This window comes from Staurois parvus, unplaced genomic scaffold (genome assembly GCF_062004578.1).
Source record: "Staurois parvus isolate SC_StPar_1 unplaced genomic scaffold, SC_StPar_1.0 ptg000564l, whole genome shotgun sequence".
Lineage (NCBI taxonomy): Eukaryota > Metazoa > Chordata > Amphibia > Anura > Ranidae > Staurois > Staurois parvus.
Window position 1 is genome coordinate 10,005,578 of NW_028318360.1, and position 16,900 is coordinate 10,022,477.

The 16,900-nt window shown below is 44.8% G+C and overlaps 1 protein-coding gene across 3 annotated transcripts in view; it reads right to left on the reverse strand.

Moving 5' to 3' along the window:
- TBC1D14 (TBC1 domain family member 14) overlaps positions 1–16,900 on the reverse strand; it is a 170,860-nt gene that overhangs the window by 18,425 nt on the left and 135,535 nt on the right. For all 3 annotated transcript variants that reach the window (XM_089691593.1, XM_089691594.1, XM_089691595.1), the window contains 3 exons: positions 16,505–16,623; positions 10,007–10,089; positions 73–190 (listed from right to left, as the gene is read on the reverse strand). In XM_089691593.1, coding sequence (XP_089547719.1) covers positions 73–190; positions 10,007–10,089; positions 16,505–16,623 — 320 coding nt within the window. The remainder of the gene's footprint in view (positions 1–72; positions 191–10,006; positions 10,090–16,504; positions 16,624–16,900) is intronic.

Genomic DNA, 16,900 nt, shown 5'->3' on the forward strand with positions numbered 1-16,900 from the left:
GACTACAGATTCCCTTTAATCACACTAGCCCCCCCCCCTTCCCCTAAGTCTGAAAAAAGCCATATTTCTCACATGGTTTCCCAGTTGGGTAGAATCTCAGTGTTCCATGTTAGAGCTGCATTTCCAATACTCTCTTCCAGCTTGCATCGCTCTTCCAGTTGTTTCTTCCTCCTCTGGGCCTCTTTAAATTCTGAAAACACAAAGGATAATTAAAAATGCAGTACGCATGTAACAGTACTCTGCAGGCCTAGCGTAACCCAGCTTGAAAGGAAACCTAGAAACTGGAAGGATGTTAAATAGCTCAGATGAAAGCGTACTTGTTCGGCTCTATGGGGAAAGCAGAATTCCTCTGTGACTGGCTCATTATAAATCAGAAATCTGGCAGATATAAGGCACATTTTGGAACAGAGACAAATATCTCTTCATACAGAGCAAGAAGTACAACACAATATGAACAAGGACAGCCAGAGATACCGCTAGGCAATATTCTAATCTGGTCAGAAGTCAATGGATTTACAGTATTACCGAGACTGCTATTAAAGGAAACCTGTACTGGCAGAAACCAGGATGCTGCCACTGCTTACCTCTTTCTGAAAATGTCAGTTGCCTAGCTTTATATGGATTCAGTGGCTAAAATACTTTGACCTAAAACTAGTATGCAGCTGAGTTCTTCCTTCATTGGTGGCATGCTTGTTATTGGTTTATATAACTGGCAATCATCTGAATAGACATGCAGCCATGCAACTAGTATTTCAGGCAGATGGTCAGCAATAGCAGCCTTGACTTTTTTTTTTTTCAAGTGGATACACAACACATTAAAGTACATGTTATTCCAATAACTAAACTCTCATATAAGCTTTAACATATTTTAAAAACAAAATGTTTAAATCTGCAATGTTCACTAAAGTAATACTTGATTCTGTCATAAGGCTCCTTGCTCAGATACTCATTGTTATAAGATGACAATGCTCTGTCTCTGTGCTCCTGCGTGGTCACCCTGTCACAGGGGGCTTCAAATGGAGACCACAAGTAGCAATTTCAACACACATTACTCAATCATAGTCTGATGTTGTCACCATCAGGAAACCCTTCCTGAAAAATGCTATCACTAGAGTGGGGAAATGAATACATGTAGATGGGAAGTGGCTGCATAGAGGCTTTAGGAGACTAGCAGCACTGAGATGTACGATAATAGACAGAAAATGTGAAAAGTATTTTAATAAAAGAAATAGCAACTGTTTGTAATACATTGTACTTTAAAATGCTACAGTTCATCCATTTAGGGTTTCATATTTGCTTTAAACAGATTTTCTATTTTACCAGTATATTTGTATAGCTTAATACTTAAAGACAGCTTCTATATCTTACAGAATGCAGGAGGTTACGCTATATCCATACTGCAACTGAGCCCTCCTACAAGTATTAAGCTTTCCCTCTGTTTTGGTGGGCATTTGACTCAAGCAGAGCACTTCTCTCCTGCATTACGAGAGTTAAGCAGCTGAAAATCCTCACTAAATGTTCTTTTCCATGCCCCAGTAATAAATCATTATTTCTGAAGTGAAAATGACATCCATTTTTTTGGAAGACTAATGTCAAGGTATGGAGCGAACGGTTTGAAGGTGAGAAATGGGTCCAGGTGTATAATTCAACATGTCTCCTTAAACATCTGTTTTTCAGAGATTTCTTCCAGTTTCAACAAAACGTTTCTATCATTTCCTATGAAGGAGCAGTTTAGATATCTTAAAGTGACCCCAAAAGGTTTATTTTTTTTTCCTAAAGTACTAGAGATGTTATACTTACCTGCTCTGTGTAATGGTTTTGCACAGAGTGGCCCCAATTCTCCTATTTTGGGGTCCTCTCGCTGGTGCTCTTGACTCCTCCTCCCTTCACAGTGCTCCCATAGCAAACCATTTATTTTTAGGTAGAGCAGTGTTTTTCAACCTTTTTTGTGCAAAGGCACACTTTTTTCATGAAAAAAATCACGAGGCACATCACCATTAGAAAATGTTAAAAAAATTTATTGAAAAACTTTTTGACTTGAGGGCCGCAATGGGTTCATATATTGGACCCGGGGGCCGGACCAAGAGTAGATGAATGATGTGTATGTGTCATCCATAGTAAGTATAGTAATATTCCCCCATAGTAAGCATAGTAATTCATCCCCCATATAGTAATTCATCCCCCATATAGTAATTCATCCCCCCTATAGTAATTCATCCCCCCTATAGTAATTCATCCCCCCTATAGGAATTCATCCCCCCTGTAGTAATTCATCCCCCATGTAGTAATTCATCCCCCACGTAGTAATTCATCCCCCACGTAGTAATTCATCCCCCACGTAGTAATTCATCCCCCATGTAGTAATTCATCCCCCATGTAGTAATTCATCCCCCATGTAGTAATTCATCCCCCATGTAGTAATTCATCCCCCATATTAAGTCCCCAAGCCCCCCTGTGTCAATTCACTTACCTTTGCTCCGCGCGTTCCTCTCGCCGTTCCGGTGTAGCATGAAAATCTGTCTCCTATGAGGATCTGTCCCCTTCGACGTATCTGCGCATGTGCCAGTTTCAGGCATTAGCAGCCGATCGGCGATCTCCGGCACATGCGCAGATACGTCGAGGGGGACAGATCATCCTGACAGTATCACGCTCCGCGGGCCGGATTAAAAGGTCCGCCGGGCCGTATACGGCCCGCGGGCCGTAGTTTGCCCATTGCTGTTCGAATGATTGGTCTATTTGTGAGCCGAGGCCACATGTTACGGATGAAATTGCAATTTTTCCCACGGCACACCAGACAATATCTCACGGCACACTAGTGTGCCGCGGCACAGTGGTTGAAAAACGCTGAGGTAGAGAGTACAAAGGAAGGAGGCAAAGATTAGAAATTACATTTCTGGGATTAAAGCAGGCTGAAATGAATAAACAAAGCATATCCTACTATAGTGTGTAATTGCCTCTACCCAAAGCAGAGTGTGATTTCGGTCTCCTCTCCCATTCCTCTGCTATCTGCATGAGTCACTTCTGAAAGTTTAGGCCAGGGGTAGGCAACCTGTGGCTCTTTAGCTGTTGTGGAACTACATTTCCCATGAGGCATTGCAACATTACAAAACTGACAGTTACAGCTATGATGTGCAATGGTATGATGGAAGTTGTAGTCCTGCAACACCTGGAGAGACACAGGTTGCCTACCCCTGGTTTAGGCGGACACCAAGCAATCCCTGGAGACAATTTAAAGCGGACCTCCATTCTCTATTGAAAACAAAGTCAGCAGCTACAAAAACTGTAGCTGCTGACTTTTAAAAAACAGCCACTCACCTGTCCCTCGATCCAGCACTGTCCTCACCGCAGCCGGGTTCACTGGTCGACCTGTGTCCCTGATGCCAGCATCTTAAACGTGGGCATCTGACTGTAACGGCTTCCAGCTTCACAGCCGGGTGCCCACTGCACATGTATTGTGAATGGTCCCATAGTCCTCTGTGACCTGTCACGTGGTAAAAGTGGGAGCCGGTACCTGTCAAAATTGGTTACACCCCTACGGTCCCCAAAGGTTCCAGGGAATGAAGTCTTAAAAAGCGGAACTTCCTGTTATGGATGGAGCTCCCGCTTTAAACTAATGTGTGCTTGAAAATGCCATAATATACCTTTAGCTTTTAGTGGAAAATGCACTTCCTACTGTCCCGCTCCAGTGCTCTAAACTGACAGAGAAGTAATGGCCACACCCCTTATCACAAGTGTGCTCACACAGATTCGTATTGCTGAGGGAGAGAGAGAGAGAGAGAGAGAGAGAGAGAGAGAGAGGGGGGAGAGAGCGGAGAGGGGGAGAGCGGAGAGAGCGGAGAGGGAGGGAGAGGGGGAGAGCGGAGAGGGAGGGAGAGGGGGAGAGCGGAGAGGGAGGGAGAGGGGGAGAGCGGAGAGGGAGGGAGAGGGGGAGAGCGGAGAGAGCGGAGAGGGAGGGAGAGGGGGAGAGCGGAGAGAGCGGAGAGGGGGGGAGAGCGGAGAGAGCGGAGAGGGAGGGAGAGGGGGAGAGCGGAGAGGGAGGGAGAGGGGGAGAGCGGAGAGGGAGGGAGAGGGGGAGAGCGGAGAGGGAGGGAGAGGGGGAGAGCGGAGAGAGCGGAGAGGGAGGGAGAGGGGGAGAGCGGAGAGGGAGGGAGAGGGGGAGAGGGGGAGAGCGGAGAGGGAGGGAGAGGGGGAGAGCGGAGAGAGCGGAGAGGGAGGGAGAGGGGGAGAGCAGAGAGAGCGGAGAGGGAGGGAGAGGGGGAGAGCGGAGAGAGCGGAGAGGGAGGGAGAGGGGGAGAGCGGAGAGAGGGAGAGGGGGAGAGCGGAGAGAGGGAGAGGGGGAGAGCGGAGAGAGCGGAGAGGGAGGGAGAGGGGGAGAGCGGAGAGAGCGGAGAGGGAGGGAGAGGGGGAGAGCGGAGAGAGCGGAGAGGGAGGGAGAGGGGGAGAGCGGGGAGGGAGAGGGGGAGAGCGGAGAGGGAGAGGGGGAGAGCGGAGAGGGAGAGGGGGAGAGCGGAGAGGGAGAGGGGGAGAGCGGAGAGGGAGAGGGGGAGAGCGGAGAGGGAGAGGGGGAGAGCGGAGAGCGAGAGGGGGAGAGCGGAGAGCGAGAGGGAGAGGGGGAAAGGGCGCGGGGGAAAGGGCGCGGGGGAAAGGGAGAGAGGGAGCGGGGGAAAGAGAGAGGGAGCGGGGGAAAGGGAGAAGAGAGGGAGAGGGGGGAGAGAGGGAGAGGGGGGAGAGAGGGAGAGGGGGGAGAGAGGGAGAGGGGGGAGAGAGGGAGAGGGGGGAGAGAGGGAGAGGGGGGGAGAGAGGGAGAGGGGGGAAGAGAGGGAGAGGGGGGAAGAGAGGGAGAGGGGGGAAGAGAGGGAGAGGGGGGAAGAGAGGGAGAGGGGGGAAGAGAGGGAGAGGGGGGAAGAGAGGGAGAGCGGGGAGAGAGGGAGAGGGGGGAGAGAGGGAGAGGGGGGAGGGGGAGAGAGGGAGAGGGGGGGAGAGGAGAGAGAGGGGAGAGGGAGAGAGAGGGAGCGAGAGAGAGAGAGTGAGAGTGTGCGTCAGTCTGGCAAGGTCTATCAGATTGAAGAATTCACTGGGCAGCATGGTCAAACTATGATGCTTTTTGTACTGTTGTCTTAAGACGCACACTGGGAAACTGCAACAAGAAACAAGATGGCCGATTATGAAAATGGAGGTTGTTAATAAAAGGGCTGTGTGACTCAAAATCTATTTCTGTGAATTAAATTAAGGTTTCAGCTAATTACATTCTCATTGACAAACTGTAAAAAGATATATCAGATTAGCCATTAGGAAAGGTCTTCTTTTAACCAGCATTTGTGTTGGAGTCTTTAATGAAATGAGAGCACTGACCTCTCTCCTCTTTGTGGGTATGAATGATGACAATGTCAGGAAGCATTGATAATTGTGTTGTATATCATTTAGAACAAGGAAGCAGTCAATGACAAGCAGCACTAATAAATATCTACATTACACCAACATTCAATCTGCCGTGTCCACACATTAAAGAAATTAGTGCTTTCACTTATCAGTAGAAGCATATAGCACACAGGAAGTGTCCTCTGCTAGACTTCCTATAGATATGAATAAAACATGTAGCCACAAAAAAAAAATCCACAGGGCTTCATACTGGAACTGGAAGGCTCAGTGAATCCATTGTGTGTGAACAGGAATCGCACATAACTTCCTTTCTCCAGCGGTTGCTAGGAGCTCTGTGAGCAATCCACAGTTTCTGACCCCTACGAGTTGTGCCACAGGATCACGTGGCTTCCTCAGGGGGATATATAGCATATTCCCTTGAGGAAGCCACGTGACCCTGTGGCGCAATGCCTAGGGGAGGGGCTAGATGACATCACAACGCTTACTACGCATACCGATTCACTGTCACAGCAGATGAGTGGAAGAGTTTATATCTATGCATGTGGTTACAATGTTGTTTTTATATGTGCATTATATATGGTACGATTAGCACCTAAAGAATGTGAGTGGCCACTGTTTAAGTTTTTAATAAAATAGTTTTATTTTAAAAGGATAAAGCACTATTGTGTTTCCCATCTTTTATATCATCTATGTAGAGTGGAGGAGGAGAGATTTAGAGAGTGGTGATCTCTGGAGGAAGAACCTGCACTCTGGATACTTATACCCATACATGTCTGCTTCTTGGGACACATGCACTATATATTTATTTAATTTTCATGCACATGTTAGGAGTATGTGGCTGGTGTGAGCTGCTTTCATGAGTTATAGGTGATTGATTTAAATATTGATATTTTTCAGCTTTTAAGTACTCCTCTCCTTCCATATTTGGCATGCAATTTTTTTTTTTTGAGGGGGGAAGAGTGGGTACCTAGTTTTGACTGGTACCCGCTCCCACTTCTAGCTCAGTTTGCCACAGCAAACTGAACCAGAAGTTTGGCCCCTCTCCTTAACCCCCCCCCCCCCCCCGCTGTCTTTTAGGACATTTCACAGGTTCCAGAAGACTGCCAGACCATTCAGGTTTGACCCACACATGCGCAGTGGGCACCCAGCTGTGAAGCTGCACGCTGACCAGTGCCAGTAGAGAAAAGGGATGGCTCGGGTGAGCAGGTTGCTCGATCCTGGGACAGGTGAGTGTGTTTAATAAAAGTTAGCAGCTACAGTTTTTGTAACTGCTGACTTTTGATAAAAAGTTGAGTCCCATGAAATGAACTGCAGCATGTATTCACATCAAAAGGACTGTCCAAATCGTCAAACCACATTAGCCATACAAAGGTCTTTATGCAAAAGTTTAGATGAGCGTAGGGTATACACATTTGCAAAATTATAGCATTGTTAACCCTTAACAAAATGTTAAACAGACCCCATCAGGATTGAAATGCTTACATGCTTTTTAGGGGTAAGTGCTAGTAGGATGGCCATACTTATGTGCGACACCTAATGAGTTGTGCACTCACAACAAGTATGTAGCTAGAGAGATTGGAACATGAGTAAGATGGTACTGCAACCTGCACCTAAAAGGGTCCATGCACACTGTACTTTTATTTTAAAAATAAATAACTCCAGTTACCTTGCCGTAAAACGCTGTAGAAAAAAAAAACATTCATATTTAGCATTTTTTGTGCCAGAGTTTAGCTGCGTTTAGGGTTTTTTTCTGCCAGAAAAATGCTCAAAAACGTAAACCAAAAAGGTTTTTTGTTTTCTGCAGATAACCACGAAGCTTAAAAAAATGTCTCTAGATAGGCCCTACCTAATGTGCATGGACATATAGGATACTGAAAGTCAGATGTTCTAATTCTTACTCACAGGGCCGGAGCTAGACTATTTTGCACCCTAGACAAGACCAGCTACTTTTGCCCCCCCCCCCAAAAAAAAGTTGAAAATACAAAATCAACAAACATGAAGCTGCTAGACTTTTAATTTGCAAAAGTGCCATAAGATGCCACCAGCACCAAATGTTAAAGACAAAATATATATTACCCAAATATAAATTAACTGTATTAACCAACCAGAGAGAAAAAAAGGCAGAGTTACAAAACTCCACAGTGATCAGCAGCCACCAGCTGGATTGCAGTATGTGACAGAGTCTGAGAGGAACACTGGAAGGAGCGGGAACTCAGCTGCTACACTGGCCCCAGACACCCAGCATCTTTAATTCCTCCCCCTCTGCCGCCTCTCACCTCAGCTAAAAGATCATTCATGATGCGGCGGCGTCTCACATTATCAATCAGCATCCGCTCCCCTCACCCCGACCATTGCCCACCCCCTCCTGTCATCTCCATGACCCGCCATCCTCCTAGGCTCGGCTCACCTATGACAGCTCCTGCCAGGGTGCGGAGTCCAGGCTGTGGCTCTCAGTGAGAACAAGTGGACTCCCAGCACTACATCGCTTCCTTCTCATACACATCGGGCCCTGATAATCCTACTCACATAGGGTTGTCTCTGCAACCAGAGCACACCCCTGCCTAATGATTGGCTCCAGCTGTGAAGAAAAAGGCGGCGCCAGCGCTGGACATGCCCCACTTGGTCACTAGCTGGCTCCCTGTTACAGCTGGAGGATTGTGTGTGCCAGCGTATGTACTGCAGATGTACAGACCGGTCCTCTGATCAGAGGCTGCTGACCACCCGGGGTTCTGGGCTAATGTCATCTCTTCCCATCCTGGGGAGAGCCGACACTTCACTGCTACATGGAATACTGTTGTGTGTATATATGTACTAAATGGTCATGTGTGTAGACAGGCTGTGAGACAATTGTGCAGAGATCATTCCCTCATCATTCCCTGTCTATGAGGAGAGGGGGATTAAGAATTCATACAAGAGGTCCATAGGTCACAGTGTGCTGGCCTGTGTTGCACCCAGGCACCCCTAGGTGGCAGCGTACCCTAAGCGGCTGCCTTGTTTGCCTAGTGGAAGCACAGACCCTGCTTCCTCACTTTACTAAAATGTGTTTTCCTCAGTCTCCCATCACTTCCTGTCCTGACTGGAAGTGAGGGAAAATATCCAAAATAGGTACAAATACAGTAATAAAAATGTATCAGATGCTTTAAACCTTTTCCACTTTATCCATGACAAAATGAAGTTTTTGCTCGAGTTGAGCTTTAATAAGAGTGATACCTTCACCAGTGAGTACCCTGGCCGACCATTCTGCAAGCTCCAATTCAAAACCATTTACATCTTACATTTACATGCAACTATGAGGATTTAGCAAACACGGTAGTCAGAAGCACTGAAGATGAATGCCAGGGTAAAATTAGAATCTGAATTCTGAAAAGGCAATAACAGCACCACACCAATGATCATAGAGTATAAGCTGATTTTTAATCATTTGATATCAATATAAAGGCACTCCTACTTCGTGTTAAAACACACAAAGAACACAGGAACTGTACCATGTGGTCTGAAGTAGGATGAGTGCCCAAACCCCCAAAATGCACTGAAATTAATCATAAATTATTATTAATAATAATGCATTAAAATAATTAAGGAAGAACTTCATCCTCGCCCACTATTTTTTTCCTCTTGTTACTTGATGCTGTGTTCTGCACAGTAAAGATATTCACCCATAAAGTGGAACCAGCGTTGTCCAGCTAAGATCCTCTCTTCTGCTGCCACTGCTCAGGTTCCACACCACCATCTTCTCCTGGAATGTCATCAGGAGGCTTCCCAATGATGAACCGCTAGACTTGCGCCCCCCCCCCCTCCTGGAATGACAACTGTAATGCTCCCGATTCCTCCTGGGATATGCATATCACAGGAAGCAACAGGGGCACTGATGTCATTTGCCTTCGAGATTTGGGAGAACAAGGGATGGGACTGAAACTGCTAAATAAATAAGATGTGATATTTGTGTAGGAGGGAGGGGTTGTAGAGGAGCAAACACTTTAAGGGTGAAGATCCGCTTTAAAAAATCAACATCACGACCATTTGTGTGGAGCATGCATTGCCTCTTCAATTCATGGTCTTGGATTCTACCCAGGGTGCCCCCTTATAAATGTCTTGTTTTGGTAAGGCCAAGCTTACCAGAGCCAGTGGGCTCTAAAAAAAGTCACTCTTAACCATGGAGGACGTTACTATCTCAAAGATCCAGTGCCTAACAGGTCTTTGTTTGGCTAGGATTGTATCTTTAGGATTAGCTGTTGTGTGTATACCTGAACAAGGTCCACTGTAAATGAGCTTAGGAGCTCTGCTGCTCATGTTGTTTGTAAAGCATTCTTGACAGATGTGGAATGCAGTGTTTGAATTTCGAATTAATACAGCACTTGTTTTATAGTTGCTTTTATTCCCCCAGACAAGTCAATGTAAATGGATTCCAATTATGTGCTTCACTCATCTCAAATTGATCTCAGACTGACATCAAACACTAGGCCTTTATTTGCATCTGACTTGCATCCATAAGGCATGTGCACTTGGTCTCATGCAGCTCTCCCCTATGAGGGGTACCGTACATTCGGTGCAATTCTAACAGGTAATAAGATCAGCAGAATAGGGCAGACCGGCTTTGTCTTTGCCTGTCATTTTCTTGGCAAATTACCTCGTCTTTTGGCTTGGGCCACCATCTCCTCATACTCTTGTCGATGCTTTTGGGCTTCCTCTGCTGGTTTGGCTGGAAGGTTTCTGTAAAAGTCATAATGATGCTTGGTTAGCCTAGGTATGTCTCAACATACTGACCTGCAATTATGTTCATACCTACCCAATAATGATTCTCAACAGCTAGTATATACAGTAAGTAACCATATTAGAGTGACAGAACTGCCAAATAGTAAATGCTAGGAACCCAAAACCTTTCATACAGGACATAAAACTCAGCTGGCCAAAGACTAACTACTAAAACAAAATACAACAAATAATTATACCATGTTACTGTAATATTTATAGGACGTTGAAGTTAGAAGTAATAAAGGATTAATAGCACTACATTAAGACAAAGGTTAATCAAAACTGCAATTTACAGGGCAAGCCAACATTCTAAACAAAGCTGTCTGCTCAGGTACTGAATTTTTCCTCATCATAAAACCCAGTCACATACACGAATACATCCCAGAAAGCCAATCTATGTCTAGTTCATAAATCCATCAAAAATTCACAACATCATATCCTTCAGCGGTAATGTAAATTCCAGTTTGTAGAGCTGTAGTCAGTGATGGAAGACTAACGCTGTAAAGCAAAGTCCTGTTCAGAGACCAAGGCAGCCATGTACAAATGTACCTCATACAGTATACAATTTTTCTGTGCTGTAGCAATGTGTGCCTCATTTATCCGAATTTTTGAAGAACGCACTTGCAATCTGTGTTGCTGATAGCAACTACATTTCCCCTCCTTCCTCCATACCACAGTGGGAAAATCAAATTGGCTGCAATTGGTAATGTAGAAAGTCAATTCTTATCATACAAATCGTGATAAATGAAGCCAATTGTATCATAACTCCATGCGATGAAAAATATGGTTGACAAATAAATGTAACTATGTGGCACCAAATGTATAACGTATGCAGGGTTATTCAATAACACACACAGCACTATGAAAACTGCAGTGATCCATAGCAACCAGTAAGAACTCTTTTCAGTGTTTTGAATGGATAATATGAGGATCTATGCGATCTGCTGCTGCAATAGTCTTCTGGCCAGACTTTGCTTCTTTTGCACATATGAAGAACAGTCTCTACGCAATCCAATGTTGAGGCCGTTATATCTTGAAATGCCAAAGCGATAGTTTTTCCATAGAAATGAATGGAGATTCACATGTGCAGGAAAGAATAAGCCCAGTAGGGAGACTTCTGAAGTAGTACATAAAAAGTACAGCTATCCTGGCCTCATGTACACTGCACATTCTTACAGCTTCTGTTTTGGGTGTCAGGCGTTTTTTTTCCTACAGCCAGTAAACTCCCCGACACATTATTCTTTGTGTTCATGCACACATAGGCTTTTAGCAGCGTTTTTGCGGGGGCATTTTTAGGCTGGAAAAGAGGAGATTTTCAGTTGTAAAAATGCTCTAACGCTGCAAAAACATGGCTATTTGGTGTTTATGAGCCTCAAGCTTTTGTGGGAGTATAATTTTGCTAAAAAACACAAAAAGCTGAAAAAAACCCTAAAAAAAAAAAAAAAAAAAAAAAGAAGTGACAAAACTCGTGTTTTTAATGTGTCAATCTATAGCGAACGCTACTGGTGTTTTTAGAACGTCTGGTGTGCATGAGGCGTTTCCCCAGGTTTCCTTTAATTAAAAACATTGCTAGTACAGACAATTACCTGCTGATTTGAGCTTTCCCAGCAAAATAGTGCTTTTGCCTTGACCCCTAATACTATCTGTACACAGTGCAGGGAAAAGGCGGTTATGTGAAGCAGTTTTGGGGGCATGCCTATGTTAATAGGAACTGAGCTCCCAGTACATGCCCCTACAAGAATTTTACAAGCCTGGGTATAATGTTGCAGGGAGTAATAAAGTAATTTCTCACTACAGGTAAACAAAAAAAAAAATAATGCTCTAGAAAGGGGGAAGGTGAGAGGGAAGTCTGGGGGAAAATACGGGTAAAATCGGGACAAAAACAAACTATAACTAAAGGCAAAACCTTCTTATTTTTAGGTTTGGATGGAGTGGAGATGGATTACAATGTCTGTTAGTTCTTATTGCTGTCTGTGCCACCGTTAGGGAGATTCACCTTTTCTATTTGTTCTTTTTACCATCATTGAAAGTGAAGAAAATCCCAAATTTTGGGTTGTCCCCAGAAAAGTAATAGAGGGGAAATCTTCCAATGGGGACACTAGTTTTGGTGCTCTGGGGGCCCCAAGGGATTCCCTGAATTTGCAGGGATTTCCTCTCACTTCCTGTTTGGCTATGGGACAGGAAGTGAAGGGAAATCTCCAAAAACGGTACACCGATGACGGGGAAAAAAAAAAAAAAAAAAAAACTGGCAGAGGTTAAAACCCTCCCTTGCTCCCTCCAAAATGGAAAAAAAACCAATTCTGCCTATAGTTCTACTTTAAGTTGTTGGAAGTGATAAGGAAGCAAAAGGTGCATATGATCACACATTTTTTAGAACACGATTAAAAGAGCCAAGAACACAGTCTACCTTCCCCAACTTCCATCTTCAGAGTATAAGATTTACCAACATATTATTGCAGTCAGCTCCCAAACTTACGACTAGAATATTATTTGAAAAGAATACATCTCCAGATCTAAAATTCACCTAACACGCTAAAAAAGGAAAAAAAAAGGCCTAATGCCATACTGGACATATTTTCAAAAAAAGACACCTTAACCACTCACATACCCTCACACCCTTTGAGACCTTATGTTCCTCACTAGATCCAACCGCCCACTTGACAGCAATAGTATGTATGTTGCTATGACCCAAATAACATCTCCCAAAGATCTCTCCTACTCCTGGGAACAGGAAGGTGACCTTGATCAAAACTTTATACCCGAAGAATGGGCAAATCAACAACATATCTTTTAAATGCTCCATTAGTGTCAACATCCAGGAAACCAATGAGCTCAAGTCCCATTGGCACCGAACCACCACAGTGCTAAATCATCTGCGGATATCCCAAATATGTGATGGAGATGTCAAACTGAAGGGCACCGTCATCCACATATTGTTTCTTGCTGATCAAGCCATTTTGGAATGAAGAACACTGCATCATCACCACAATAACTGACATCTCATTGTCCTTTTACCTACAGTGAAGGGAATAAGTATTTGATCCCCTGCTGATTTTGAATGTTTGCCCATTCATAAAGAAATGATCAGTCCAAAAATTTGAATGGTAGGTGTATTGTAACAGACAGAATAGCAACAAAATATTCAAAAGAAATGCATGTCTAACAAATTATGCACGGATTTGCATGTTCATGAGGGAAATAAGTATTTGATCCTCTATCATTCAGCAGGATTTCTGGCTACCAGGTGTCTTTCATACAGGTAACAAGCGGAGATTAGAAGCAGTCTCTTAAAGGGAGTGCTGCTAATTTCATTTTGTTACCTGTATAAAAGACACCTGTCCACAGGAGCAATCAAACAATCAGATTCCACTCTCCACCATGGCAAAGACCAAAGAGCTGTCAAAGGATGTCAGGGACAAGATTGCAGACCTACACAAGGCTGGACTGGGCTACCAAACTATCGCCAAGCAGCTTGGTGAGAAGGTGACAACAGTTGGTGCAATCATTCGCAAATTGAAGAAACACCAAACAACTGTCAGTCTCCCTAGGTCTGGTGCACCATGCAAGATCTCACCTCGTGGAGTGAGGAATCATCCCAGAACTACACGTGAGGATCTTGTCGATCTCCAGGCAGCTGGGACCACAGTCACCAAGAAAACAATTGGTAACACACTACTCCGACAAGGATTGAAATCCTGCAGTGCCCGCAAGGTCCCTCTGCTCAAGAAAGCACATGTCCAGGCCCGTCTGAAGTTTGCCACTGAACATCTGAATGATGCAGAGGAGGACTGGTTGAAAGTGTTGTGGTCAGATCAAATCAAGCTCTTTGGCATCAACTCAACCCGGAGTTGATGCCAAAGGAGGAATGCTGTCTATGACTTCAAAAGCACCATCCCAACTGTCAAACATGGTGGAGGAAACATTCTGCTTTGGGGGTGTTTTTCTGCCAAGGTAACAGGACAACTGCACCGCATCAAAGGGATGATGGACGGGGCAAAATCTTGGGTGAGAACCTTCTTCCCTCACCCAGGGCATTGAAATGAGTCGTGGATGGGTGTTCCAGAATGACAATGACCCAAAACACACAGCCAAGGCAGCAAAGGAGTGGCTCAAGAAGAAGCACCTTAAGGTCCTGGAGTGGCCTAGCCAGTCTCCAGACCTTAATCCAATTAAAAATCTGTGGAGGGAGCTGAAAGTTCGATTTGCCAAACATCAGCCACCAAACCCTAACCACCTCCCGCCCGCCATATAGTAATATGACGGATGCAAGGTGGTTCTCTCGTTCTGGGAGGACGTCCTCCCATTCTCACCACGCATGCGTGGCTCAGGGAGCGCGGCAATTGGCGGTGCGCTGTGTCCCTCGGACACAGCGGATCACTGATCATGGAAAGAGCCGAAGATGTCGGCTCGGTCATGTGATCAGCTGTGTCCAATCACAGCTGATCACATGTAAACAGGGAAATGCCGGTTATCGGCATTTCTCTCCTCTCGAGCTGTCACGCTGACAGCTCGAGAGGAGAGCCGGTAATCGGCTTTCCGCGGAGGGGACATGTACACTGATCATCAGGGCACTGATGATCAGTGTGCCCCGATGATCAGTGTAGCCCCAGCAGTGCCACCTGACAGTGTCCATCAGTGCCTTGTGTCAATGCTCATCAGTGCCTCGTGCCAGTGCCCATCAGTGCCACATATCAGTGCCTACCAGTGCACATCAATGCCACATATCAGTGACCATCTGAGCTGCCCATCAGTGCCATGTATCAGTGCTGCCTTTCAATGCCCATCAGTGATGCCTGTCAATGCCCATCAGTGCCACCTACCATTGCCTCCTTATCAGTGCCCATCAGTGCCACCTATCAGTGCCCATCATCGCAGCCTCTTTAGCGCATATTAGTGAAGGAGAAAAATCACTTATTTACAAAATTTACAGAAACTAAGAAAAAATGTTTTTTTTTTTAAAAACAATTCAGTGGTTTTTGGTTTAAGAAAAAATAAAAAACCCAGAGGTGATTAAATACCACCAAAATAAAGCTCTGTCACAAAAAAATGATAAAAATTTCATATGGGTACAGTGTTGCATGACCGCACAATTGTCAAAGTGCGACAGCGCTGAAAGCTGAAAATTGGCCTGGGCAGGAAGGGGGTATAAGTGTGGTTAATGACTTGGAGAGGATCTGCCAAGAGGAGTGGGCCAAAATCTTTTCTGAGATGTGTGCAAACCTGGTGGCCAACTACAGGAAACGTCTGACCTCCCTTGGCAAGGAATTTGCCACCAAGTACTAAGTCATGTTTTGTGAAGGGGATCAAATACTTATTTCCCTCATGAACATGCAAATCAGTGCATAATTTGTTAGACGTGCATATCTTTTGAATTTGTTGTTGCTATTCTGTCTCTCAGTGTTGCAATACATCTACCATTCGATTTTTAGACTGATCATTTCTTCGTGAGTGGGCAAACATATAAATCAGCAGGGGATCAAATACTTATTTCCTTCACTGTAGCCCCATTCCTATTACACTACACCACCTAGAGACACTATAAACGTTCACCAATACCACACTTACGTAATGCAGCCAAATACCTAATTCACCAGCAGTGTAAGTCACAACACCCACCTACCTCTCGCAAGTGGCTATCCTGGATAAATTCAATCTACACCAAGATAATCACATAAGTCAAGATAACAGTATGCTTCCTCCAGACTTGAACCAGGTGGCATCTTCAGATTTAGAATAGTTTATTAATACCAAAGGGACGTTGTTAAATATACACTTCTACAGATAATGTTCCTGCCTCTAACCTTCGAAACCAGACCTACCACAAGCTTTTGCTTGGCAGAGGCCAATATACTTCTTACCCGACACTTGAGGTAGAATGTCACACAACCTTTGCACAGATTCTTACAGGCGTACTTGATGGGATGCACTGAACTCCACCACCTTCCCTGGAGCCTCTCCCATATACTCTGACCCACTCAATGACTACTCCGCCATCCCTCCCTCTAAAATTACCACAACTACATACCCTGAATTCCCAATACAGCCATCCGCATCATTAGAATTCCCCACCACCCCCTCCTTTTCCCACATACCCCAATATCTATGTCCCCCAGATGTCAAACCCCCTTATCTACATAGATAACCAGATTTTCCCCAGCAGACTGACACTCAACTTAAACTGTAAGCTCCCTTTGTTGGGCCTCAACTAAAGAGCCTGGTGTGGTGGGAGTAAGGGAACTTGTTACGTCTGACTCCATGGAACAGATTTTACCTTTCTTCCAAGTCTTCCTACAATTACCAAATGTAACATCTGGGATAAAAACTGTACTGTTGCAAAAAGAGAGAAAAAAAAAAAGAAAAAAAGAAGACTTACGCTGGCCGGTCTTCCAGTATTAGAGCTGTGGTGGACAGTGGCTCAAACACCAAGCTTTTCCTCACATTCTGCTTTGGAGAAGGAGACTTCGAAGCTCGTCCTACTCTCTCTTCATATTCCTGGTAAGCAGATAAACAAAAGTGATTGCAGTCACTCTTTGATGGGAGTATGTACCTTTTTCACTCAGCAACAGAAATCACACACCCATAGTATGCTGTATGATCATACTTACAACAGTGTGGAACTAAAGGTTTGCTAGAATATTGCAAACATAGCATCTCAGGGCAAAATGAAAACAATCTATATGGTACATCTCTGGAATACATGCATTTCCCTCCATGATTTATTCCTTTAAAAAGACCCTGAAAGTACAGAAAACCATCTATTGGTCTGCCA